This window comes from Natrix helvetica (assembly GCF_964273705.1).
Source record: "Natrix helvetica genome assembly, chromosome: 1".
NCBI classification, from domain to species: Eukaryota; Metazoa; Chordata; class Lepidosauria; order Squamata; family Natricidae; genus Natrix; species Natrix helvetica.
In genome coordinates, this window is record NC_138548.1 from 111,879,240 (window position 1) to 111,906,058 (window position 26,819).

A 26,819-nucleotide genomic window follows, 5' to 3' on the forward strand; every position below is an offset into this window, starting at 1 on the left:
ACGTTGCACTGGATATTTTGCTCAGGGGCAGGATTCTTAGTGTGTGCATAGTCCTTTGCCTGGCATTCAATATCTTGGGGATGCTCACAAACCAATCCACGTGCTCGTATGTCTTCAAAGAGCTCAAAATCACCATCAGGGCTACTGTTTGGATTGTGGTCATCAAACCATTGGGTCCACTCGCATTTAGGATGGCAAGTTGTGGATATGGGCTGCACTGAACTTAGTGTAGAAGGCTGGGGAGTAGAGGTAGTGGTCCCAATAAAATGTGGAAGTGTACTTTGGGGTATATAAGGTGTTGTTGTTTTTGTTTCAGTGATTGGAATTATCTCTGCAGTGGTAGTAATAATATGGATTGATGTTGTGGCCTGAGATGTTGACAATGGAGTAGGGAGAGTAGTGGTTCTTTGCTTTCCTGCTGTTACACCTGCACTTGTAGACACCAGGGGTGTGCTTGGACTAGTGGTCGATGCAGTGGAGATAATTCCAGAGGTGACTGGTAGTGTTGTTGGTGGAGTAGGGAGAGTAGTGGTTTTTTGCTTTCCTGTTGTTACACCTGCACTTGTAGACACCAGCGGTGTGCTTGGACTAGTGGTCGATGCAGTGGAGATGATTTCAGATGTGACGGGTTTTGTTGTTGGTGGAGTAGGCAGAGTAGTGGTTGTTTGCTTTCCTGTTGTTACACCTGCACTTGTAGACACCAGGGGTGTGCTTGGACTAGTGGTCAATGCAGTGGAGATAATTCCAGAGGTGACTGGTAGTGTTGTTGGTGGAGTAGGGAGAGTAGTGGTTGTTGGCTTTCCTGTTGTTACACTTGCACTTGTAGACACCAGGGGTGTGCTTGGACTAGTGGTCGATGCAGTGGAGATAATTCCAGAGGTGACTGGTAGTGTTGTTGGTGGAGTAGGGAGAGTAGTGGTTTTTTGCTTTCCTGTTGTTACACCTGCACTTGTAGACACCAGCGGTGTGCTTGGACTAGTGGTCGATGCAGTGGAGATGATTTCAGATGTGACGGGTTTTGTTGTTGTTGGAGTAGGCAGAGTAATGGTTGTTTGCTTTCCTGTTGTTACACCTGCACTTGTAGACACCAGGGGTGTGCTTGGACTAGTGGTGGATGCAGTGGAGATAATTCCAGAAGTGACTGGTAGTGTTGTTGGTGAAGTAGGGAGAGTAGTGGTTGTTTGCTTTCCTGTTGTTATACCTGCAATTGTAGAGACCTGGGGTGAGCTTGGACTAGTGGTGGATGCAGTGGAGATAATTGCAGAAATGACTGGTTTTGTTGTTGGTGGAGTAGGCAGAGTAGTGGTTCTTTGCTTTCCTGCTGTTACACCTGCACTTGTAGACACCAGGGGTGTGCTTGGACTAGTGGTCGATGCAGTGGAGATAATTCCAGAAGTGACTGGTAGTGTTGTTGGTGGAGTAGGGAGAGTAGTGGTTGTTTGCTTTCCTGTTGTTACACCTGCACTTGTAGACACCAGGGGTGTGCTTGGACTAGTGGTTGATGCGGTGGAGATAATTCCAGAAGTGACTGGTTTTGTTGTTGGTGGAGTAGGGAGAGTAGTGGTTGTTTGCTTTCCTGTTGTTACACCTGCACTTGTAGATACCAGGGGTGTGCTTGGACTAGTGGTTGATGCGGTGGAGGTAATTCCAGAAGTAACTGGTTTTGTTGTTGGTGGAGTAGGCAGAGTAGTGGTTGTTTGCTTTCCTGTTGTTACACCTGCACTTGTAGACACCAGCGGTGTGCTTGGACTAGTGGTCGATGCAGTGGAGATGATTTCAGATGTGACGGGTTTTGTTGTTGGTGGAGTAGGCAGAGTAGTGGTTGTTTGCTTTCCTGTTGTTACACCTGCACTTGTAGACACCAGGGGTGTTCTTGGACTAGTGGTGGATGCAGTGGAGATAATTCCAGAAGTGACTGGTAGTGTTGTTGGTGGAGTAGGGAGAGTAGTGGTTGTTTGCTTTCCTGTTGTTACACCTGCACTTGTAGACACCAGGGGTGTGCTTGGACTAGTGGTTGATGCGGTGGAGATAATTCCAGAAGTGACTGGTTTTGTTGTTGGTGGAGTAGGGAGAGTAGTGGTTGTTTGCTTTCCTGTTGTTACACCTGAACTTGTAGATACCAGGGGTGTGCTTGGACTAGTGGTCGATGCGGTGGAGGTAATTCCAGAAGTAACTGGTTTTGTTGTTGGTGGAGTAGGCAGAGTAGTGGTTGTTTGCTTTCCTGTTGTTACACCTGCACTTGTAGACACCAGCGGTGTGCTTGGACTAGTGGTCGATGCAGTGGAGATGATTTCAGATGTGACGGGTTTTGTTGTTGGTGGAGTAGGCAGAGTAGTGGTTGTTTGCTTTCCTGTTGTTACACCTGCACTTGTAGACACCAGGGGTGTTCTTGGACTAGTGGTGGATGCAGTGGAGATAATTCCAGAAGTGACTGGTAGTGTTGTTGGTGGAGTAGGGAGAGTAGTGGTTGTTTGCTTTCCTGTTGTTATACCTGCAATTGTAGAGACCTGGGGTGAGCTTGGACTAGTGGTGGATGCAGTGGAGATAATTGCAGAAGTGACTGGTTTTGTTGTTGGTGGAGTAGGCAGAGTAGTGGTTGTTTGCTTTCCTGTTGTTACACCTGCACTTGTAGACACCATGGGTGTGCTTGGACTGGTGGTCGATGCGGTGGAGGTAATTCCAGAAGTAACTGGTTTTGTTGTTGGTGGAGTAGGGAGAGTAGTGGTTGTTTGCTTTCCTGTTGTTACACCTGCACTTGTAGATACCAGGGGTGTGCTTGGACTAGTGGTGGATGCAGTGGAGATAATTCCAGAAGTGACTGGTTTTGTTGTTGGTGGAGTAGGGAGAGTAGTGGTTGTTTGCTTTCCTGTTGTTACACCTGCACTTGTAGACACCAGGGGTGTGCTTGGACTAGTGGTCGATGCAGTGGAGATGATTTCAGATGTGACGGGTTTTGTTGCTGGTGGAGTAGGGAGAGTAGTGGTTGTTTGCTTTCCTGTTGTTACACCTGCACTTGTAGATACCAGGGGTGTGCTTGGACTAGTGGTGGATGCGGTGGAGGTAATTCCAGAAGTAACTGGTTTTGTTGTTGGTGGAGTAGGGAGAGTAGTGGTTGTTTGCTTTCCTGTTGTTATTTCTGCACTTGTAGACACCAGGGGTGTGCTTGTACTAGTGGTCGATGCAGTGGAGATAATTCCAGAAGTAACTGGTTTTGTTGTTGCTGGAGTAGGGAGAGTAGTGGTTGTTTGCTTTCCTGTTGTTACACCTGCACTTGTAGACACCATGGGTGTGCTTGGACTGGTGGTCGATATTGTGCGTGGTAGGGAGGATGAACTGGATGTTGTGGAAGTGTACACTGTTTGGGCTGATGTAGGTTTGGAAGTTACTGATGTTGTGCCTACTTGGCAATGGCTGTAATCACAACAAAGGAATTTCACCTGGTAATTGATACATTTGTATGGTTTCTTTGTCTGCTCTGTATGGTTGCACACTAGTCCAACCTTTACGTTGCACTGGATATTTTGCTCAGGGGCAGGATTCTTAGTGTGTGCATAGTCCTTTGCCTGGCATTCAATATCTTGGGGATGCTCACAAACCAATCCACGTGCTCGTATGTCTTCAAAGCGCTCAAAATCACCATCAGGGCTACTGTTTGGATTGTGGTCATCAAACCATTGGGTCCACTCACATTTAGGATGGCAAGTTGTGGATATGGGCTGCACTGAACTTAGTGTAGGAGGCTGGGGAGTAGAGGTAGTGGTCCCAATATAAGGTGGACGTGTAGTTTGGGGTATATAAGGTGGTGGTGTTGTTATTTCAGCAATTGGTGTTGTTCCTCCAGTAGTTTTAGTAGCAGTTGTTGATGTCAAAGGACCACATGGTTCAAAATTGCAACATAAGAATCTGACCTTATAGTCGTAGCACACTGGTGGAGTCTGATCCTTGTTATTGCAAATCAAGCCATCAGTTGGGGTACATATTACATTTTGATCGAGAGACTGAATTGTTTCTTCGGGAAATTCTTTTGCTCTGCATTCCACTTTATCTGGATTTTTGCAAATATTATGTCCTTTGGCTCTTATGTTTTCCGGAGTTTCATAATCTCCATTGGTTGATTCATATGATGGGTTGCTAACATCATACCAACCCATCCATCTACAAACTTTATGCACACACGTTGATGTTCTTGTTGGAGTTGATTCTGTAACATAAAGCATAATTGTTTCATAAATGTCTATTGATAACCCGTGGTTTTGAGAAGTAGACTTCTTTTGCCTATTGTATGATTAATTATCTAAATGTAAGATACCTTTAAAAAAAAAGCAGTATTCTTTGTGATGCTTGTAACTTTAAGGAAACAAAATAGAAAAGATGTTTATGGACAGGTACTCCTCAACTTACAATAGTTCATTTAGTGAGCTTTTGAAGTTATAATGGCACTGAAAAAAGTGACTTATCGCCATTTTTCATACTTATGACCGTTGCAGCATCCCAATGTTCATGTGATTTACATTTGGATGCCTGACAATTGACTCACATTTATGATGATTGCAGTGTCTCAGAGTCATGTGATCTCCTTTTGCGAACTTTTCACAAGCAAAGTCAATGAGGAAACCAGATTCACTTAATAGCCATGTTACTAATTTATGAACTGAAGTGATTCCCCTAACAAATGTGGTAAGTAAGGTTGTAAAATGGGGCAAAACTCACTTAACAAATTTCTCACTTAGCAGCATACATTTTGGGTTCAATTGCGGTCATAAGTTGAGGACTAACTGTATAATTTTTATATTTTATATATAGAGTCATGTAACAAAGCCAAGCAACTCTTGTAGTTCTTATTATCATATTTTCCTTTGCTTTGGAAAATATTTATTGTACTTTAAACTTCGAATATCAATAATAAAAATAATCTTGTTTTTGTCTCTAAAAATGTATCTTGTGTTTTCATGTATATTACGAGCATATGCACCAAAGACAAATTCCTTGTGTGTCCAATCACACTTGGCCAATAAAGAATTCTATTCTGTTCTGTTCTTTCATTCTATTCTATTCTATTATATTCTATTCTATTCTATTCTATTCTATTCTATTCTTCTATTCAATTCTATTCTATTCTATTCATAATGAAATTGTAAGTGGATTCAAATTCCTCTTGACACTTATTTTTGTCCTGTCCTGATTCAGATAGCAGACTGTAGGAACTGCATATATTGTACAATTGTTGAATCGCTCTGTTATTAACTTTTGTCCTTTTAAAAAAAAAGTAGCTGGTGCTTCACGTCTTTTATTTTTAAAAAATGTATTTGCCTTATAAATAAATTGAAAGAAATTAATATTTCAATTCTGTTAAGATTTGAAATTATTTTTCAGTCAATGCATTCAAAACATCAGACTTAATATGTCTCTGGTGAGAACTGAGAATGGGCCCAGGCTGTCTATAATATCTACATCACATTGTGACATTAACTAATAATTGTTTGTTTGAAGTACATAATAAATTATCTGCAGCAGGAAGGCTACCTGCTGCAGACAAGAGATCAGTACCATGATTTCTTGCTCTTCATGGATGGGTCCTGTGTGATTCAAGATATAAACACTGTTCTTCCCTCCCTCCATCTGCAAGGAAGGGTATCATCTCAACAGGCTTTAGTCTTCCCTGAGAATGTTTGATCTTTTTTACATTCACTCTGACACTTCTGTTTCCAGAGGTAGGAACATACTATACAGAAAGATGGTGATTAATTTCTGCAAAATTCAGTATTCCATCACTGGAGGAAGAAGATTCCTCCAAATCACAAGATACTTGCAGTGGGCCTTTGGAATTTTCAAAATAGGTAAGTAGTTGTATTCTCTTTGCAATTATTCATGTAGATCTGATGGTGCTGATTCCCATTTTGGTTCATTTATAGCCTTTGGCAGTGTCTAATATCATCTAGATATATTGGGCAAGTATATTGGAAAAGGAGCAATGTCAAAAAAGCTGTTGTCAAATCCAAACTATGGAGTGAAATACCTGTTCTACTTGAAGTTGTGAAACTAAATGGTGGTTTTGTGGTAGTTCCAGTACAATTGTAGACGTCTCTATTGATTGTTCCATTGATGTCACAAATTGCAGTTATACATGAACCCCAGCCATCCGTTGTATCGTAAATGACTTCCTTGTAGTTATACCTCTTTCCTTCGTAGTAGCAGTAGCAAGCTGCATTTAGAAAATAAGAATGTGTGGCTAGATAAAGTTGTATCAAACAATTTTGCGGTACTATTAATAAATCTTTTCAAGTTACCTTTAGTATCATGTTCACAGCTGATAATGCCTTCATTGGTACATTTACTGTAAGAAAAACACAACATGATTTATTAAAAACATGTTCCAATTTATTTCCTACTAAATTCCATTGAATAGCTTTGCTTGCATATATCTCAAATAGGAATATTTAACATCTCTAATGAATATCATAGGTGTTACACTGAAATACGGTTCTCTAGCAACTGAAAGAAAGGGTCTAATAATAACTTCAACATTTTGGTTCTCTAAAAAAGCGCCTATGTTTGACATCTGAATGCCATGCAAAGGGGTGAGCTCCCATTACTTGTTCCAGCTCCTATCCACCTAGCAGTTTGAAAGTATGGAAATGCGAGTAGAGTAATAGATGCCAGTTCAGTGGGAAGGTAACAGACTTCTATGTGCCTTTGGCCACATGCTGGCCACATAATTACAGAAATTATCTTATGCCCTAGACATGACTAGGCAGGGGAAACTTTACCTTTTATACAGCTATTAACTTACTGAAAAGGACAGGCATCAATGACTATAAAAATTGAAATTTATGTAAATTATTTTAAGAAACATTATTGAGCATACATAGGGTATAGATATTAAGGGACACACAAACACTATTTTTGTTTATTGTGTATCTAAACTTAAACTGAAGCTGTGGTTTCTACCAAATATTTTCTTCTCTAAGAAGAAAATAACAACCAGCAAGCTGGATGGATTCAGTTACAATGGCAATAGGTGTAGCATTGGAAGACCTAAACAATCCAGGTGAAGGATGGATCGTCACTGAAAGAAAATCTATCTGTGTGGTCACTAAGAGTCACCAATGTTTTGATAGTACATAATTAATCAATCATACAATGAAGTAACACTAACATTATTGTAAGTGTATGAAAATGAACGGTCATTTTGGAGTCACTGCAACATGTTTTCTGATTATACCTACTGTACCAAGGCTTGTGGTGTTTATTATTACTCACCATGATTGACACACCACTCCAGTAGTAAAGGTTTCTCCTAACTGATGATAGTTACCCGAAGCATCATAACAGCCGCAAACACTAACGCATTTCATCTCTTCCTCGCTGAAATAAGGCTTATCTCCTGGGCAATGTGGATAGCAACCTAAGTGGAGGGAAGGGATAAAGGGCAAAGAAAGACCAATAATCTAGATCAATGTTTCTCAAACTTGGCGACTTTAAGTCCTGTGGACTTTAACTCCCAGAATTCCCCAGCCAGCTATGCTGGCTGGGGGATTCTGGGAGTTGAAGTCCACAGGACTTAAAGTCGCCAAGTTTGAGAAACACTGATCTAGATGATATTGAATTCAAACAAAGTGATGATTCACAATCAGCATTTAAGCTGCTTTGGATCAATTCCAAGACCAAGATTCCACAAACTAGTCTTTTAATATGTTCTATATTACTTTAAAATTGCTAGCCTGTCCATTATAAAAGATAAACAGAATAATGTCCCTTAATATAGTCTTGGGCATTTTATGGTCCACATTTGGCCCTTTAGCTATCCCTGTCTGGCCAGTTGAAAATTAGAAATAAAATGTAAATCAGTGTATGCCATGTATGCAATAAAATTGCATTGCTTTTACTATGAAGGTAACTGCTTTTTTTCCAAATTTACGTGTGTGTGTGTGTGTGTGTGTGTGTGCGTGTGTGTGTGTGTGTGTGTGTGCACCTTCATAGCCCTATTGGGTTAAGCCTGCACAACAGTTCTAATGTAGAATTTGTCATTTCCATCCTGCCCATTGATTTCTCTGGTATATGTATTTTATAGCTTTGATCAGTATAATCACTAAATTCTTCCAAATGATACATTTTTCTTTTTGCCATTTACCCCCTCTGAAATTCTCCTCTTCACAGACCCAATATTCCTGATCATTACTGAGAATTAAAAAGATGGGTGAAATACTGGTGCCTTGCCTTTTTATCAATCCCTTCAATCTGCAACTTGAGATAGAAAAGATTGATATTGAAATAAAAGATGCAGAAAGAAAAGGCAAACACCCTATTCAGCTCTGTATACCCACCCAGTTCAAACTCACAACTATGAAAGTAGGCAAATCATTAAATCTGATGGTAGATTTCTAGCCCCATGCCTTGGGTGGGTCTCAGAAAGCTTAACTACAAATTATTTGAAGCCAAAGACAGAAACATAATAGGCATTAAACATAATAGACATTCTTTATAGAGCAGTGGTTCTCAACCTTTCCAATGCTGTGACCCTTTAATACAGTTCCTCATGTTGTGGTGACCCCCAACCATAAAAGTGGTGTCTCGGTTCCTAAGACCATCAAAAATATGTGTTTTCCTATGGTCTTAGGCGACCCCCTGTGAAAGGGTCATTCGACCCCCAAAGGGGTCCCAACCCACAGGTTGAGAACCACTGTTATAGAGTGATAACTTTGACCTACTATGCTATAAATAATCATTATGCTCGTATAAGATATTAGCCAACTGTTAAATGGCACGTTATAACATTATCTGGCATACATATGATAAGAAACATCTTCTCACCTTCCAAGCCAGGTAAATTATAAGCACATCTCCCACTTGGATTCCTACAGGTCTTCATGCATGGGGCTCCACAAGGTTTGTAGTGCCATTCACATTCACCTTCATTATTGTAATAGTCACAAAACATGGCTAAGGGAACCAAGAGATAAACATGAAGAATCAGGCATCTCAATTCTTGAGAAATGCTACAGCTTATGTCACTATGAAAATAATCACATTTTAATGCCTGCATTTTAATGATTGGAAGATAACCATTCAGGCATGAGATGAAATAAGGCCCTCATTTGATTCAAATGCTTGAAGTAATGTCTGTCTAGCACAGATGTGGGAAATGATGACCCCTTTATGACTTGTGGACTTCAACTCCCAGGATTCCTGAGCTGGCTCAGAAATTCTGGGAGTCAAAGTCGACAACTCATAAAAGGACATTGTTCCCCACCCCTCATCTAGCATGATGAGTCTGACTTCTGTTTTGCATCATAGGTTGGCCAGTTGTTGATTTAATAAATACTAATAGTTGCACAAATATCTAGACATTTCCTTCATTGCATTTTTTGATAAGCCATGGTATGAGAACATTGTCACATCCTCAGGGGGTGAGAAAATCTCCAAGTTGATACTTTACTTCCCAGCTTTGGATTGTCATTGTCCATGCAATCATATATGATACTCACGGCAAATTGATGGCGTTCTCCATGATACACATACTCCATGATCACTACATACTTTAGCATATGCAGCTACAGCTGTACAGAAACATTCACAGTCTCCCCCAGTGTCACAAGCACAGGAATCAGTCACACAGGCTTCATAGTATTTAGTTGGTTCCACCTATGAAGAAATGAAACAAACACTACATCTTATTTGTGCAAAACATTGACTAAAGGTGAACTAAAATCAATTTGCTAAGGGACGTGGTCATTAAGTGCGTTATCAAGGGATCCGATCCAATTTTATGAACATTTTAACCAGTTTTTTAAGCAAATTATGCGGCTTTTAAATGAATCATATGGTCATTATGTGAATCTGGCTCCCCCAAGGGACTTTGCTTTGTGGAAGCTGGTTGGGAAGATGACCACAAAATGCTGCAACCATCATATATGCGAGTTAGTTACCAAGTGCCCAAATTGCAATAATTTGACCTCTGGGGTGTTGTGACAGGTTGTAACTTTGAGGACATGTCATGAGGAACTTTTTCTGAGGACATCATAACTTCAAACCGTCATTAAATGTAAGGTTGTAATTCAGGACAACCAGTAGGTAGGTAGGTATGCAGACAGACAGACAGACAGACAGGTGATTGTCACCTGAAAGACTGATCTCCTTTGAAAAATCTGCTCTGAGAGTTTGGTGTACCTGAGAGTGGCAGGCAGCAAAGACTTCACTGTTGATGATGCTGCACTTCTTCTGTGACCAAGCTTTCCTATAAGGATTCTTGGCGCAAGGATCCTTGACACATTTGGCATCGGGGCATGTGGGTGACACCTTCCAACTGTTTCCAAACTCCAGTACATCACCTACTACAGATCGACTCCGAGTTGTAAAGTCATTAACTCCATTTCCATCACTGTTCCCACACAGTCCACAGACCTCACCCTGAAGAGAGGAGCATAAAAATTAATTGAATTCTAGAGAATGTGCAACACATGTAATGCTTGATTTTTCAGTTTAAGTAATTAACATATCACCAACTCTAAAGTTCATTTATGATAGGAAAGTTTCCTTTATTCTTTCTACTACATTATTTTAACCCTTTCAATAAAAGAATAAAACTTGTGTGTGGCCTTATGTTTACATTTTTAAGACATTTACACCTGATTTTGTATCATGTTCATAATCTAAACTGAATTATGTTGCTAAAATTATTACTTAGCAAAGAAATCAACAAATATGCAGAGAAAAAGGAAGGGGGGGGGAGGGAGGAAAGAAAGAAAAAAAGAAAAAAGGGAAGGAAGAAAGGAAGGAAGGAAAAAGTTTTGTTTCATTTCATTTATGAGAATTGTTAATTTAGGATCAAAAAGACTAGTACAGATTTATTCTGCCATTTGGCTTCGGACCCTAACAGGGGTATATCAGGCTGAAGGTGGCTAAGAGAAGACCCCTCCTCTACCCCAGCACATCCTGGTCTCTTCCTCCTCATCTTTTAAACTGTAATTTATACTGTTATTAAGAATATTTATTGTTCATGGTTTTATTGGCTTTTAATATTTGTAAGCCACTCAAGAGTGCCTGAAAGTGAGATGGATGGCAAATAAATCTAATAAATAAATAAATCCTCCCCACCAACTCCAGTAGAATGGTTCCTTCTGTTTGATCCTGTAGATCTGGAAGCAGGCTATAGGAGAAGAATCTTCCCTGATTTCCCACTTCTTTCTATGATCCTTTGAAGATTTTTTAACTTTTAGAACACTTTTTGAGAGTTCCTTCCTTTCCATCCAGCATGACTGGGATTTTAATGACTACAAGCCTAGACAAAATCTAGATGATTTTTTAAAAAATAAGACAGTTCCATCTATATCAGTTGTTGCTAAACACCTAAGGAAATCCATCCATGAGAGACATGTTTTTAAAATGTTTTCAAATGAGGACTCAGCCAATCTACTCGACATTTTCTTTTTGATTCAGCTGGATCTCAACTTACTACGTGGTATCTTTAAAGAGCAGTAAGAGCTATTGTAAAGAAGGCAAGGTAGAAAAGACAATTTTTACTATTCCAGTTATGTACACATATATGGATCCATTCTTAAACCTTCAATTGTTTTGTGCATTAAATTTTAAACCATTTTGACAAGGATGTTAGACAAAGAGCTAGGGAGCTAAGGAATGAATACACATTTTTTTTTAAAAATGTAGGAAATACAGTAAAGGTCAGAGATGTCAAACTCAATTCCATTGAGGGCCAGATCAGGGTTGTGTTTCACCTCCGGGGCTGGGGTTGGTGTGGCCAGGGTGGGCATGGCCAGCCTGACATCACTCATGTCGGGGGCACCTTTGGTGGCCTGAGTGCTCTGCTAACGAAAACAGGCTCCCGACCCAAGCTCCATTTCTGGCTGTGATAGCCTCTGCAACCCTCTGCCAGTGAAAACAGAGCCCAAGAGGACCACATGCAGCCCTCGTGAGCACCGTTTTCAGCTGTGATGGCCTCCTGCAACCCTCTGCCAGAGAAACAGAGCTCAGGAGGCCGCACATGGCTCTCTCAAGCTCTGTTTTCGCTGGCAGAGGCACCATGGCCTGGTCCTTCACTGTTTCCAAGACAGTCCCACAGGCCACATCTAAGCACCCTGCAGGCCAGATCCGGCCTCTGGGTCTTGAGTTTGACATCCCTGATATAGGAGAATCTGTGACTCTAACCAATGTCTCCAATTAGCTAATCCAGACCTTCTTCTCTTGTTTCTAGTTACTTCTGCTTTCTCCCACAAGATGTGCTCCAAGTCCTCTCTATTATATATTATCTAATGGGACCCAGGAAATTCTCTGTTGTAGGACCCGCCCTATGGAACATACCCCTTGCCTCAAGATTTGATATTTTATTTGTGCACCATTTGCCAGAGTGACTCTAAGGGATCCTAGCATCATTTAGGCAAGGGGTGAGCCTGGTTTGTTGCTGTTGGGTTTTGTTTGGTGAGTATATCTTTGCTGTTGTTGCAATGTTTTTAATTACTGTATATCATTTTATTGATAGACACTCAAAATCATGTGCCTATCAAGCAGCCTTACCAAACTCTTTAATAGATTCTGCAATAAATGAATAGATATGTCTTTTAAGTTATATCTCACCTTGAATTCTGCACCAAGTTTCATAAATACGGTTGTTTTCTTGTCCCATAAGACAATTAATCCTTTATGAATCTCAATCATCAAGTAGATGCCCATTTGATGAATTCTATATGGTATCTGACCTCCACCCTCTCTTTTTACTATTTTATACTGCTCTTCATTAAGTATCAGTTCATAGTTCTGGAAGAATTGAAAAAATAATAGGGAACAATGACAATTTTCCAAAGCCACCTTTTGAGTTATTGATCAAAAAATATGCACAACAGTAATTTTATTAGCCAACAGAGTAGACAAAAGCTGAATATTTTCTTAAATAAATATCAACTGCATCATCCAGTTAATAAAAACAATATATAGAATAGGGAAGAACAGCATCGGACTTTACAGTTTCTATGGGGATAGTTACAGCAATAGTAGTAGTCAGCTCTTTGAATTAGACCAGACTAGGAAATCAAACTCATGCAGGCTGAACTATTTTTATTATTATGGTTGCAGAAACAAAATCTTGTAAGTCTGAATCTGCTTTTTCCCTCCTTTCATGTCCATGAAAACAAGGAAGGTCTTGTATGAGTCACTTTCTCAATTATAGTCCTATCCAGGACACAGGTTATCTGAGTATTGTCTTGTAGCAGCTCTTCCTCCTGTTCCTCAAGGCAATTCATTCTATCTATTAATAGTGCCTTAAATGAATTTCTATTTGCACTAATTAGTTTCCTAACTATAACTTCAGTGTCTTTAAAACCGTTGGAATGCAAAGGGCATTTCTAGGGAAGTCTAGGTATTACACACGTTCAATGGGATATTTGACATATTGTTTTTATTTTCACACAAGAATTAAAGCGGTTTACCATTCTCTCTTTGTTTGCCTACATACAATTTGGCACGAAATAGGGGGAATAACCATGTCAGTATCCCAAATGTAATACTCCATGTGCCAGGACTGTCTTAATACATGGGCCTTATAGGCACTTGCCTGTGGGCCCCATACCAACATCGATTTTGTTGGAAGTGCGAATAAAATGAATATATGTTTAATTTTATCGACCATTTACATTTTTATTCCTCTGAATAGTTGTCATAAGCGCCCCAGAAGACTGCTTTGCTCAGGGCCCATAATGCTGTTAAGATGGCCCTGCCATGTGCTCAATGAAAATAGTTGCATAAAGGAGCTAGGTAACTATACCATCATCTTTAATTTAAAAAAAGTTATTTTGGAAGATTTTTTTGGGAGGGGGGGAGGGAATACCAGGGAGTTAATGGTAGATCATCAATGCTGCAGTAATGTTACTCACTTTGAAGAACACTTTAATAGATTTAGAACAAGTGGTGCCAGTGGTGCCACAAGGAATATTTTCACTGATGATTCGGAATGACCCATGGGTAGAACTGTTCTGGCCACAATAATCCTAAGAAGGAAGGAGATAGAATTAGACCAAACAACATATTGCTTTCTGTGTTGGATGCAGACAGCTTCTCCAGTGAAAACAAGAAAGCAATGCTTGATACCTGCAAGAGTGTATATTCACATTGCCCATTGAAAATATAACGCTTGTCATCAAAGGTGATATAATGCCCATCTCCATAAACAGCACAGGTTGATAGGCACGTCTCCATTGTACATTTCCACATCCTGTTCTTACATATACTAAAATAAGAGAAGGGAAAGTGCATTTTAAGAATAATTTTCCTATTTGTACCCATAAAAGCAATTTTGTGTACAGTGTTCATATATTACAATATACTTTAGTTGTGTAGAGTTCAGCTAAACAATTATTTCATGAACTTAGTCATAGACTATGTGTGAAAAGGCAAGTATATGGGATAGGAAAGAAAAGAAATTGAAACAGTATTGTAAATGCCATAATTTCATCTAAGAAATTAAGAAACTATAAAAGTAAAACAAACAAACAAACAAAGGAATTGAATTTTAATGCAAAGTACTTTTGAAAGAAAATTATATTATATTTGAAAGTTGCCATTCTGTACTATAGAAAAAGAATTGACACCATTTTCAGATTTGTTCTGAATCAATAGATTTTCCTTGTTATTTATGAAGAGGGTCTAGGAAAATTTGCCACAGCCAATTCGTCACAGCCAACTTGCCGAGGGACAACTCGCCATTCAAGCCTGTATTACTAATTTCATTCAGTCACTTTTATTATTGGGGATCACGTTTTCATTGAAATGATTGTAACTCTTATAGTTATGGATTTACTTCATTTTATGATTATTATTCGTTGAATTTTCCTGCGGCAAGTTGTCCCATGGTGAGTTAGCCGTGGCGAGTTGGTTGTGGCCAGTTGGCCATGACAAATTGTCCCATTCAGTTATGAAAGTCAGTGTTCCATAATAAAAGTTGCTGAGTAACTGAATATGAAGTTACGTTGCACTAACAGGTCTATTCTGACCTGTTAGCCTCCTGAAATCTATTTCAACTCTTGCCTCACTAGTTGGGAATTCTGGAGACCTCCCAAGAAGTGTCATGCCGAGAATGGTATTTTTCAGAGGAAAACTGGCACTTATAAAGAACATATAAGATTTAAAGGATGTATAAGTTAACATCCATTTAAAAACATTTTCACATCCAAAAACACATTTCCATGTACTTTTCAATGAGAGATGGTGCAAATGGGAATGATTGAATTCCTTCCTTCCTTCCTTCCTTCCTTCCTTCCTTCCTTCCTTCCTTCCTTCCTTCCTTCCTTCCTTCCTTCCTTAGCTGCCTTTTCAAAGCAGTATACAGAACATAATAACCTTGTGAAACAAGCTAGATTGAAATGGAATGTTTGCAGCAAAGTAACCCTGTGTGCTTCCATGAAGCTGAATGTGGTTTTGGATCTAGGTATCCCCTAACTAAGTTTACCATCATAATTATTTTAGCAACCCCAGCTACGATTAGCTCCAAATTTCCTGACCCTTGCAGCCAGATTACAAACAACAAAAAACTGTAATCAATAACGAATGCATGGATTCAAGAAAGAAAATGATTTGAAAAATAGAAAATACATTTAGAACTAATGAATACAAACATAAATTAGCTGGTGATATATCTATATTATAGTTTTAGGTACTTAGGTGAAATATGCACCACGACCCTTGCCAGTTTCCTTTCAACCTTGTATGTCTTTGGGGGGGGTCCCCCCCCAGGACAATATAACCATTTTACTTTAGTAATTTATATCTAGCAAAAAGTATACTTACCAAGTGTTACAGTCAACTTTGATCTTTTCCCCAGGCTGATATGTGGCCTCATTGTGAACACATGGGCACTCTTCCACAGGAATACAACCACCTTTCTCATTTGACACTAGCCCGTCTGGACATATGCAACCGGAGACACACTTTGAATTGTACTGTAAGCATCAAGAAGAAAATATGACTCAGGAGGGAGCAAATAAGCAGTCAAATAATTTGCTTTTTCAATCTGGACACAATAATCATTCCCATTTCTTTTACTCAGCACTTGTAACCAAGGAAAATTAAGCTGCTATGGTGATGGAGACTCCAAGAAAGGTCAGCTAGAATTTCCAGTAGGGAATGACCACCTGAATTAATAATTCTGGTCCATACCTAGACGTTCTTCTATCTGTATAAGTGTATTTAAGAGAGTAATAGTATGTTTTTGGATAAGAAAATGGAACAATAGGCTCTAGAAAGAATTGGGCAAGGAGTGACTTGTCTAAGATTAATTCATGCCTTCATGGTCTAGGGAACTGTTTTCTGATTTGTAATACAGTCTTTCAGATAGGGCCTCAATACTTACACAATGGCTATCAAGAGTCTGACAGCTTTTCTGACATGCGGCTCCTTTGCTGTCAGTGGTGGCATTTCTGCAGTCAAAGTAAACCATTGGAGCGGTACATTCTATCCAGAAGAGAGAAAAAGTTGGTATATCACATGAAAAGATAAATATACCTGTAGATACCATGGGTCAAAAGAACTAACTTTATTCATTGCATTGAAGTCTTATCAACTTTCAGTTGTTATTGAGTCTCTAACTGAGTTATTGAGGAAGGAAGGAAGGAAGGAAGGAAGGAAGGAAGGAAGGAAGGAAGGAAGGAAGGAAGGAAGGAATCTGAGTCCAATTCATGTCATCCCGAAATGAATATATTTTGCCGATTGTTTCCAAATATTTGCAAGAAAACCAGCATTTAGTTTTGTACGCAGTTTATAGCCAATAAATAGTTCTAAAAAGGACACTATCAGTCCTTGAATTATACCTCTTCACTTCTCTCAAGCATTATATTTTTCCATACCCAACTTTTCTAATGAAAAAAAGAAAATTGCTTCTATTTGCTTACTGTTTATATCATTTTTAAATACGTTGAAATCTCTAATATAATTTTAGCATTAAACACAATTTAGGTCCTAGTAATAATTGCTTTCTTTGTCAATCCATCTACAAGATAATTGGTTCTCACTAAAATATTAATTTGTAGTTTAATCTGTGTGTATTTACCTAGGCCTAAGATCCATTTGGAACATACTTCCAGTTATCATGCTCAGGACCATAGAAAATATTAAAATGCTGGTTTGTTTCTGGATTATCTTTGTTACGTACTGCTATTTTAACTAGGCTGGTTCAACTTAAATGAAAAGATGGCCCAAGAAATTTACATGTGGGTAATGTCTCTGTATTCCTTACCTTTCTTGGAGTCTCCATCACCATAGCAGTTTAATTTTCCTTGGTTACAAGTGCTGAGTAAAAGAAATGGGAATGATTATTGTGTCCAGATTATCTGGGAATTCCTAAAACTTTTTTTTTAAGTTGAAAAGCTGCGAATTATCAATTCTACCCTAAAAAACGCAGAGTAGCTAACGTAATCTAGATATAAGATTAAGTATTTCACATTTGTGGATAACTTGTAACTGTAATAAATGTAACTGTAATAAATTGTAAATGTAATAAATCTTAGCTCTTCCAAACTCTGCACTTTATGATTTTAAGCAGTGTCATTATATCCTTATAGCAAAAAAAACAAAAACAAAAAAAAACACCTTGGGACCAAATGAAAACATTCTAGACTGACACTATTCTATCTATTCTTGATAATCAAGCTTACTTTGTCACTTAAATCCTCTTACCACGTAACGCCAAACTCATGGTAAACATCACCAGGGAGCACGGCTGTTCCTTTGTAATAGCAGGCACATTTGTTAGCAGGCACACATATTTCAGACTCATCCATGTAAGTCCCATGTTCACATGTACAGCCATCAACTGGGACAAATTTGATGTTGCAAGTAATATCAGGTTCACTCAGTGATCGGCAAGTAGGTTGACAAGAACTAATTTCATAGCTATAATTCAGGGATTTGGGACAGATAGTATATTTGGCTTGAAGGAAGAAAAAGAAATAATAGTTATTGTACATTGATTAGCTGTTGATCTCAGGTCTCTGATAAAGCTAAAAGAGAAAATAAGAATACAACACAGAATATGTGAATAACAACATACACAGAGCCACATCTGTGCTGAAAGCAGAAGAAAGGAACTAAGTTCCATTTAGAACAACATTGAGTGTTTAGAGTTTATTTACAATTCAATACCAGTCATAAGAAAATATATCACATACTGCAGACTTAAATAGACTCAGGAGAGAGCAAACAAGCAGTCAAATGATTTGGTTTTCCAGTCCAGGTTAAAAAGACTGGCTCAATTTAAACACAATGGTGGTGTCATTTCAACTAGAATTGCCAATAGGGAATCACCACCTGAATTAATAATATAACATTAATTAATTAATAATTAATTAATAACAGTGAATAACAACAAGAAAATATATCACATACTGCAGACTTAAATAGATAATAATGAAAAGTTATGAGAAAAGCCTGAAACAATTTATACTGTATGAAATGCACCCAAAACGTCTTTAAGCCATACCTATTTGCAAACGCCATTCCCTTCTAGCACTGGTTAACTAGTTGGGTACTGAAAGGTCTATATGAAAACAACCAAGTCAGAGAGCACCAAGAATCCCCAGTGCTAAGTGGATTGATTGGCTGTGTGGTTGTATCATGATTGGTAGATTGGTGCTGATTGGTGCTTGGCTGTATGTCCATTGTTGTTTTGTGTTGTAACGGCCTGGGTGGTGGGTGGGGCTCATTTGTTGACTAGGGCTGGTTTCCAGATGTCTGGTAGGTGGGAGGTAGAAGAACCCCCCAAGAACCGAGACACAGAACAGGACAACGGCATCTCCCTCCCCCCCTTACATCAAAGGCACCACAGATGAAATCAGCAAAATTCTCCACAAACACAATATCAAGACAGCCTTCAACACTGACCAAAAAATAGCCAATATCTTAAGAAACCCCAAAGACAAAATCCAGCTAGAAAACCAAGGAGTCTATGAAATACCATGCAAAATCTGCCCTGCAACATACATAGGACAAACGAAGAGGAGAATAAATGCACGCATTGCAGAACACAAGAACGCAGTAAGAAAAAAAGAAAAAAAACTTCCTCCCTTTTCCAGCACCTTAAAGCTACAGGACATGAAATTAATTTTGAAGGAACCAAATTAATCTCCAAAACTGAACACGTCAACAAGAGAATAATTATGGAAGCTATCAAAATAGAGAAACACCCCCACAACATGAATAAATGTGACGATACCTCCCGCCTACCAGATTGTCACAATACCAATCCCCACTCTCTAAAAAAAAGTCTAAAATTCCTTGCTTGAATGGTTCTATCAGATTACTCACAACAAGCGCTGGTTCTCCATCCTTCAAGTTCAATTCCTTTGGTTCTGCATGCTCTGACATAGGAAGAGAGGGCAGCACACATGCACTTCTCACTTATCTTACAAGCACAGGCATCAAACAGACAGTTCTAGAAAAGGGAAGGATATTCTTAATCAAAAATACTTTCCATGTAATTTCTTTTTACAAGGTTGACTCAGCCGTCCATCCTTCCAAGGTCAGTAGATTGTTGGGGGCAACATACTGACTCTGTAAACCTCTCAGAGAGTGCTGTAAAGAACTATGTAGTGGTAGATAAGTCTAAGTGTTGCTACTGCTATCCGACCACTAAACTGAAATTTTACATCCAATCAGATTTCAGTGGAAATCTTTTAAGTCTGTCAAACTTCTGAAGTGCATTTATCTGGGTGTGACAGGCTTTGTTAATAGAGTGATTTAATGTGCTTTCACATCATTTTGGCAATATAACACATGAGACTGAAAATCCAGCTCTGTGGGTGACGTTCAATCTGTTTATCTTCAGGAAGATCCATGAAGTGGAGGGGGTGTTTACAGAACTTTCTGCAATAACAGCCTATTGAAATTCACTAGATTCTGGCCACAAAGAACATTTGCTCACCCCTCCCCTAAAGGATGATCCTTACTTCCTACCATTGTTAATGTCTTTCCAAACAATGTTCTTAATTAAAATAGATGATCATAGTACCGTATGATATGCTCTTGGATTCACGATGGGGTGGCATTTAGCAAAAGGTCCTTCAGGGTCAGTCAGGAGTCCACACCAATGATGGGCATATCTTTCTAAAATGAGAAGGAATACATCCATATCCTTTGGACCACTTCTACAAAGGTACATGGCAAATTTCATCACAGTTTACATTTCTACCTTCAATGTTCACTTTATTAGCATGCTGATTCAGACAACTATAGCTACATCTGAAAATGAGTAAAACAAACTTGAGTCGATTTACCTCATACCAGAGGAGGTATTCAGTAGGTTCTGACCAGTTCTGAAGAACCGGTAGCGGAAATTTTGAGTAGTTTGGAGAACTGGTAAATACCACCTCTGACTGACCCCGTCCCCATTTATTCTCTGCTTCTGAGTCCCAACTGATCGGAAGGAAATGGGGATTTTGCAGTAACCTTTCCCTGGAGTGGGAAGGGAATGGAGATTTACAGTATCCTTTTCCTGCCATGCCCACCAAGCCTCACCCACCAAGCCACGCCCACAGAACTGGTAATAAAAAAATTTGAATCCCACCACAGCCTCATACATCTAATTCTTTCTCAAACTCTGTTTACAAGATCTTAATTTGCACATTTTCCAATTTTTCACTCTCGTTATCAATGCATTGCTTGTACCCCTCCCCCCATTTGCAAGATGTCTATTGAGTTTTCCATTAACAGCTATGTAAAAGAAATTGAGAAGAATTGTTTTAAAGAATGGCTATTTTGTAGTAATTCTGCCCACCATTTTCAGTGCTCACGGTGCAAGGATCGTTAAAATGCTGTTTAATGTTGTCACAGGCAGCTTGAGTTTTCCAGGTATTAGCAAATGCAATTGCTGTTCCTTCTATCAATCCATTTAAGGTTTTGAAGTCATCTCTCTGGTTATGGTTGAAGTTGCCACAGAGGCCTTTAAAAGAAATTTTATAATTTGAATGATGGCAAAATAACAAAATGGACTCTCTGAACCCAGGAAAGGCATAGAATTTTGAAATATTCCTTACCACACATTCTCCCTTGGAAAGATGGATCCAGATAAATGAATAACTGTAGCAAGGGTTCAACCTGCATCACGAGCTGAAGGCCAAAATTTGTTTCCAGAACGATGAAGGAATGTGAAGGCTGGAAGATTGTTACATTAGCTATGGGGAAAGAATAAATGCCATTCTGAATAAATCAGTACTTGCAGTTCTTCAGGAGAGGAGGAGCTAAATTTTGGGTAGTCATTTGCTACCACCACATTGGTGAACTGGGAATATAGTACAGAGCTTGATTACAAAAAGCAAACAAACTCTGGTATAACTACTTTTACCATGTGTTCAACGTCATCCCAATGATATGATACACACAGCACATTTCATTGAATTAGTTAAGAGTCTAGCATGTTGTTTTACATGGTTGCCTTCAGCTCTTTGTCTCCCACCTATAAATTGGCTATAAACAAAGCCAGCATTAAACTTTTCTGGTTATTTCCTTGTTCCCCTCCTCCCCCCCAGATATTAAGCCCAATTGGGTTTTTGAGCACATGCACTAAAATAAGCTTCCCTTGAAAATACAGCAACAGCCATGAGGTGACCACGTTCGCCACCTCCCGCACCTCAAAAAATAAGACCTCCCTGAAAATAAGGCCAAGTGCTTATTTCAGGGGTCAAAAGAAAATAAGACTGTCTTATTTTCAGGAAAACACGCTAGTTCTTCTTTCAGTGTTGGCTATACTATTCAATTTTAACCCACAGTTAATAAAGCATCCTACTGTCTAATTGGTCTGTTTTTTAATCTTCAGCCACTTCCTCATGGTAAGAAAGCAATCCCAAAACATTTTTCTTTTGGTGGGCAGAATTTGCAGGGCATACAGACTTTTTGAAAACCTTGATACAATTTACAAAGTTATAGAATCAACATTCACATCTGTGCAGGCAGAGCACCCAGCCTAAAACAAAACTTCCTTTCCACGACTTTTTAAAGTTTGGTTCTCTGTTGCAGCTGTTGCTATGATAAAGCTATAGTAGTATAGTGGCTGTTACTCTTGACTCATATTCTACAAGTCAGGTAAAAGTTGGTCAGCAATAACTTTTAAAAAAATATTACCTTTTTCTTTAGTTACCCACTGTATGATTTTAATTGGTTTTATTTATTATCTATTTTATTTACTTAATAAACAAATTTATATGGCTGCTCATAGTGACTCTGTTAACCAGTGTAACATAAGGTCTACTTAAAGCAGAAGGATTTCACCCCAGTTCCCAAATCACTCAAATGGATAAAGGTTGCACAGGAGTTACCACTCTATTTCTCTGGTAGGGTGGTCATAAAAAATCCAGATTTTTCACTAGTTTACAGGTGGACGATGTAGATTAGATTACCTATACCATTGCTTAACCAATCTTTGAGGAGTTTGTAGTGACACTAACAGAAAAATAATGTGAATTCTTCAGCAGATGTGCATCAACCTCACAAATAACACTCCAGCAAAAGTTTAGCAAAATATTATCCAGAATTTGAACTGTGTTTGGAAATAAATTGGGAATCCGATGAAGTACAGGTTTAAAAAAATGCTTTTTGAGACAGGTCCCTTAATCAATTGATTGCCCTAATCTGTAGAGCTGAGGTTTGTAATGTCTTTTAAAAGCTGCATATCTTCAGAGACTGACTAAGATTGAGGCATGGATAGTGAGCTTTCCTTTCCAAAAGGAATTCATTTTCCAGAACAGCAAACACAGTTGTCAGTCTGTTACCAAACCAAATTTGATATGCTGAGTACATTTAAGATTTAAAACTCTTCCTTCTGCACAGTTAGATATTTCTAATGAGCTACATACCTACTGAGATAGGCAGCTGAGTAAACATCCCATTAACAATTACTTTGCCTTCATGGTTGATTGCAGCATACTGGTGAGTAAAAATGAAGAAATAATCAATAGGTTCATTATCTTAAAAACTGATAAATAGAAATATGAAATTTTCTTTCTATCTTTCTATCATGAAAAAAACCACCCTTTGTGTGGCTAGTCTGGTCTTTCAGTAAAGGCCATAATACACAGAAAGGGTAGAAGATGTCAAAACTATGTAACAACAAACTAATCTGCAGATGAATCTGCAGAATAAAGAAATAAGTTTGAGCTATATTCAGTGTGTGTGTGTGTGTGTGTGTGTGTGTGTGTGAGAGAGAGAGAGAGAGAGAGAGAGAGATTCAAAGGACTTAATATCTAACTCTCCAATCCTTTCATTACAGTAAAGAGAAGTTTACGGCTTCTGGAAAGGTGTACAGGGCAGGATTTATAAAACAGTTATGATTCATCCTATCATATGCAAATTCATCCTCCATGAATAATTCTTTTGGTAATCTACTGTGATATTTCCTACGCTCTTCCAAAGTATCTTTCAACTCTTCAGGGAGGTTTTTAGAGGTGGCAGAAACTATTGGAAGCCATTTCCCCCTTTTTTGAAGGGGAATGGTCTGTGAGCAGGATTGAGCAATGTCCAATTCCTCACAGTGTTTTATTTTGTTTTCCTCAATAGTACATAAACAGCTACATATTAATGTTATTCATATACAGTACATAGTGATGTGAATATGTTTGGAAATGAATTATATGGGAAGGGAGGGAAAGTAGGCAGAAGGAAAAGTAAGAAGGGAGAGACATTACAAGTGTTAAGTAAAATTCTCGCCTCTCGTCAATTCATATTTAAATAAATTATTTAATTTAATTTGGTTTAGTTGTTGACAGGAATTTAACTGAACTCTTACTTAAGAGGAAAAGGAAATTTAACTGCTGTAATCCAAAGTTTCAAAGCTGCTTCATTTTACTTCTAGCAATGAAATTCTTGTTTAAATATAAAAAAAAGAAGTGAATTCTGCTTATTAGATATATCATTATTTTGTCAGCAAAAGGTACTTTTTAGATTGGTAGGCAAGCCTAATGATTACATGCAGATTTTGAACTCAATGTCACCAGAGCCATTTTGATTCATTATGGTTCTTACAGTTTCTCCTCCATTGATGGTTAGAGTCACCAATTTTAAGCAGCTCTCAGAATCTGTGAAGCCACATGGCACAAGCTCACCAAGAACAGTAAAGGTTTCTTCGTCACACATCTGGGGAAGAGAGACCAGGAAAAAGACAATAACAAAATAGGCAGATTTCAAGGATGCTACTTTAAAAACATTTTGGAACAACTTCTATAGTAATTTGTTTGCCTTTGCAAAGAAAGGGAATAATTTGAGTCTATTTGGTTGGAAAAACAGGAAATTCTCATTTATTTTCTTTTTCATAATTTTATTAGAACAAAGAAGTGAAGAGCCAGATTACGTTAGAGCATTTTCCGAATTGTTCAGTCTCTTCCTAGCTAGCTTAATTTAGTTTTCATTATCAAATCACTTTACTGAGCAGCATACAGAGTTCTATCAGCTTTTAGAGCACACCAATATAGTAATTGATTTAATCAGTTTTAAATGGTTATCATTTACATCTCCTGGAAAGAAAACAATAGCTTGGTGAAGTTCTTCTCCATCACCCAAGAGGTCCTCTATTTAATGTACAAATGTAAAAGAAAACTACCATTTTATAGGGAAAGTTGCAAGATATAAAGAAAATCTAGAAATAGAAACTGGATAAATCACGTGCCATGATATTTATAGCCAATGGATTGACATCTGGAACAATACATGTAATTTTATAATCCCAGAAATAGAAGCTCAGGTTTAGGTTGTGTACCTAAAGACATTTTTGCTAATGTGAAATCTTAGATGACTTGCCTTAGTTAGAATATAATTACACTTTCCATGGAAATTATACCACACTTCATCATAGGTGGAGATATGTGATCCTCCTTCTATTGAGCAAACACCACGACAAGGAAGCTCTGTGCAATTCCACTCACCACCACTGCAAACACTGAAGGAGAGAGAATCTAAAATTAGGGATTTAACTTTGAAGAAAAAGTACTTTACTTGACTTGTATTATTTTGCTATGGTATCAATTAAATCCCCACTCTGAATATGTAAATATACTTAGTTTGATTGAGTCAATCAATATTATCTTGTAATTCAAAAGCTATGTTAGGCATGATCTACTACATGATCATAGCTTCATTTCCCAAAAACTAATAGAATGCGACAAGCGTCTACATGTAGGTTTATTTATTTATGCTGCCAGACAAAATATAATATCAAACATTAATGTGAAACTATACACTTAAATATTAAAGAGAAAAATATATAGCTTATCTTCCAGCACGGAATGATATGACAGTGCTTAATGCTTCTGTATTGCAACCATGATTGAGCAATATTTTGCCATTCTTTTTGAGATTTCTAAATGTTTATCAACTAATAAAAAAATTGTGTTGTCTTCCACTGTACATTTGGAGCAATTACCAGGAGAGGTACTAGCTGCAAGTGTGCGAAAGCCTTTGTCTCTGATCTTGCAAAGTTTTTGACAGTCACAGTGAACAATACCTGCAAAAGGTGGAATCCCGTTTTCTTCTTTCTCCTAAAAAGTCTTAGTTTAACAATAGGTTCATTAGTTAACTGCTGTTCTTTAGTTACCCAGCTAGTTTAAAAAATCCAGCAGAATTTTCCTTTTGAATGAGTCTGAAGGATAGGTTAATAGCCAGAAGTAATATATGCAATCTGAGAGGTTAAATGGAAGTATGATCTTTAGATCAGAGCCTAAAATCAGGAATTACAAATTAAAAAAATATTGACATCACTGAGGAAAACTAGATCCCTGCACAAAGCATTGGTTGAATGTACCAAAAGGTATTAATTACCAGGAACGGCATGGATCTGAATATTTCATCCCTGGAGCATAGGATTCTCCATTATACATGCAGGAACATTGCTCAAAAGGGATGCAGGCATTGCCATTGATGTCATCCAAAACAGTTCCTAGGGGGGAAAAATAAATCATCATGGATTTTCAACCTGTGCCATTACAGTTTCATTTCATTTTCATTAAAATTCTTTTATACCAATTTCTTTTTAGAAAGTTCTGAAGGGAGTATATATAATAGACAGCACTATTTTATTATTGTGTTTATGACACAGTAGTACAGTATATATACAATACAATACAATACAATAGTAGAGTTGGAAGGGACCTTGGAGGTCTTCTAGTCCAACCCCCTGCCTAGGCAGGAAACCCTATACCGTTTCAGACAAATGGCTATCCAACATCTTCTTAAAGACTTCCAGTGTTGGGGCATTCACAACTTCTGGAGGCAAGCTGTTCCACTGATTAATTGTTCTAACTGTCAGGAAATTTCTCCTCAGTTCTAAGTTGCTTCTCTCCTTGATTAGTTTCCACCCATTGCTTCTTATTCTACCCTCAGGTGCCTTGGAGAATAGTTTGACTCCCTCTTCTTTGCGGCAACCCCTGAGATATTGGAACAATGCTATCATGTCTCCCCTAGTCCTTCTTTCTCTTAAGCTGAACATACCCAGTTCCTGCAACCGTTCTTCATATGTTTTAGTCTCCAGTCCCCTAATCATCTTTGTTGCTCTTCTCTGCACTCTTTCTAGAATCTCCACATCTTTTCTACATCGTGGCGACCAGAACTGAATGCAGTATTCCAAGTGTGGCCTTACCAAGGCATTATAAAGTGGTATTAACCCTTCACGTGATCTTGATTCTATCCCTCTGTTGATGCAGCCTAGAACTGTGTTGGCTTTTTTGGCAGCTGCTGCACACTGCTGGCTCATATTTAAATGGTTGTCCACTAAGACTCCAAGATCCCTTTCACAGTTACTACTACTGAGCACGGTACCACCTATACTGTACCTGTGCTTAACTCCA

The 26,819-nt window shown here is 38.4% G+C and overlaps 1 protein-coding gene across 1 annotated transcript in view; it reads right to left on the minus strand.

Annotated features, from left to right (window-relative positions):
- Window positions 1-550: 550 nt before the first annotated feature.
- LOC309388656 (mucin-2-like) overlaps window positions 551-26,819 on the minus strand; it is a gene marked incomplete at its 3' end in the record, with an annotated part of 39,806 nt that continues 13,537 nt past the window's right edge. Inside the window, exons 9-31 of the mRNA XM_081946157.1 lie at window positions 25,795-25,912; window positions 24,778-24,916; window positions 24,007-24,117; window positions 22,842-22,911; window positions 21,027-21,164; window positions 20,768-20,932; window positions 20,003-20,097; window positions 19,300-19,426; window positions 17,674-17,926; window positions 17,234-17,286; window positions 16,352-16,452; window positions 15,790-15,941; window positions 14,095-14,233; window positions 13,881-13,994; window positions 12,589-12,768; window positions 10,168-10,407; window positions 9,486-9,642; window positions 8,812-8,940; window positions 7,261-7,405; window positions 6,288-6,334; window positions 6,017-6,202; window positions 686-4,201; window positions 551-588 (exon numbers count right to left, since the gene is read on the minus strand). Coding sequence (XP_081802283.1) covers window positions 551-588; window positions 686-4,201; window positions 6,017-6,202; window positions 6,288-6,334; window positions 7,261-7,405; window positions 8,812-8,940; window positions 9,486-9,642; window positions 10,168-10,407; window positions 12,589-12,768; window positions 13,881-13,994; window positions 14,095-14,233; window positions 15,790-15,941; window positions 16,352-16,452; window positions 17,234-17,286; window positions 17,674-17,926; window positions 19,300-19,426; window positions 20,003-20,097; window positions 20,768-20,932; window positions 21,027-21,164; window positions 22,842-22,911; window positions 24,007-24,117; window positions 24,778-24,916; window positions 25,795-25,912 — 6,413 coding nt within the window. The remainder of the gene's footprint in view (window positions 589-685; window positions 4,202-6,016; window positions 6,203-6,287; window positions 6,335-7,260; window positions 7,406-8,811; window positions 8,941-9,485; window positions 9,643-10,167; window positions 10,408-12,588; window positions 12,769-13,880; window positions 13,995-14,094; window positions 14,234-15,789; window positions 15,942-16,351; window positions 16,453-17,233; window positions 17,287-17,673; window positions 17,927-19,299; window positions 19,427-20,002; window positions 20,098-20,767; window positions 20,933-21,026; window positions 21,165-22,841; window positions 22,912-24,006; window positions 24,118-24,777; window positions 24,917-25,794; window positions 25,913-26,819) is intronic.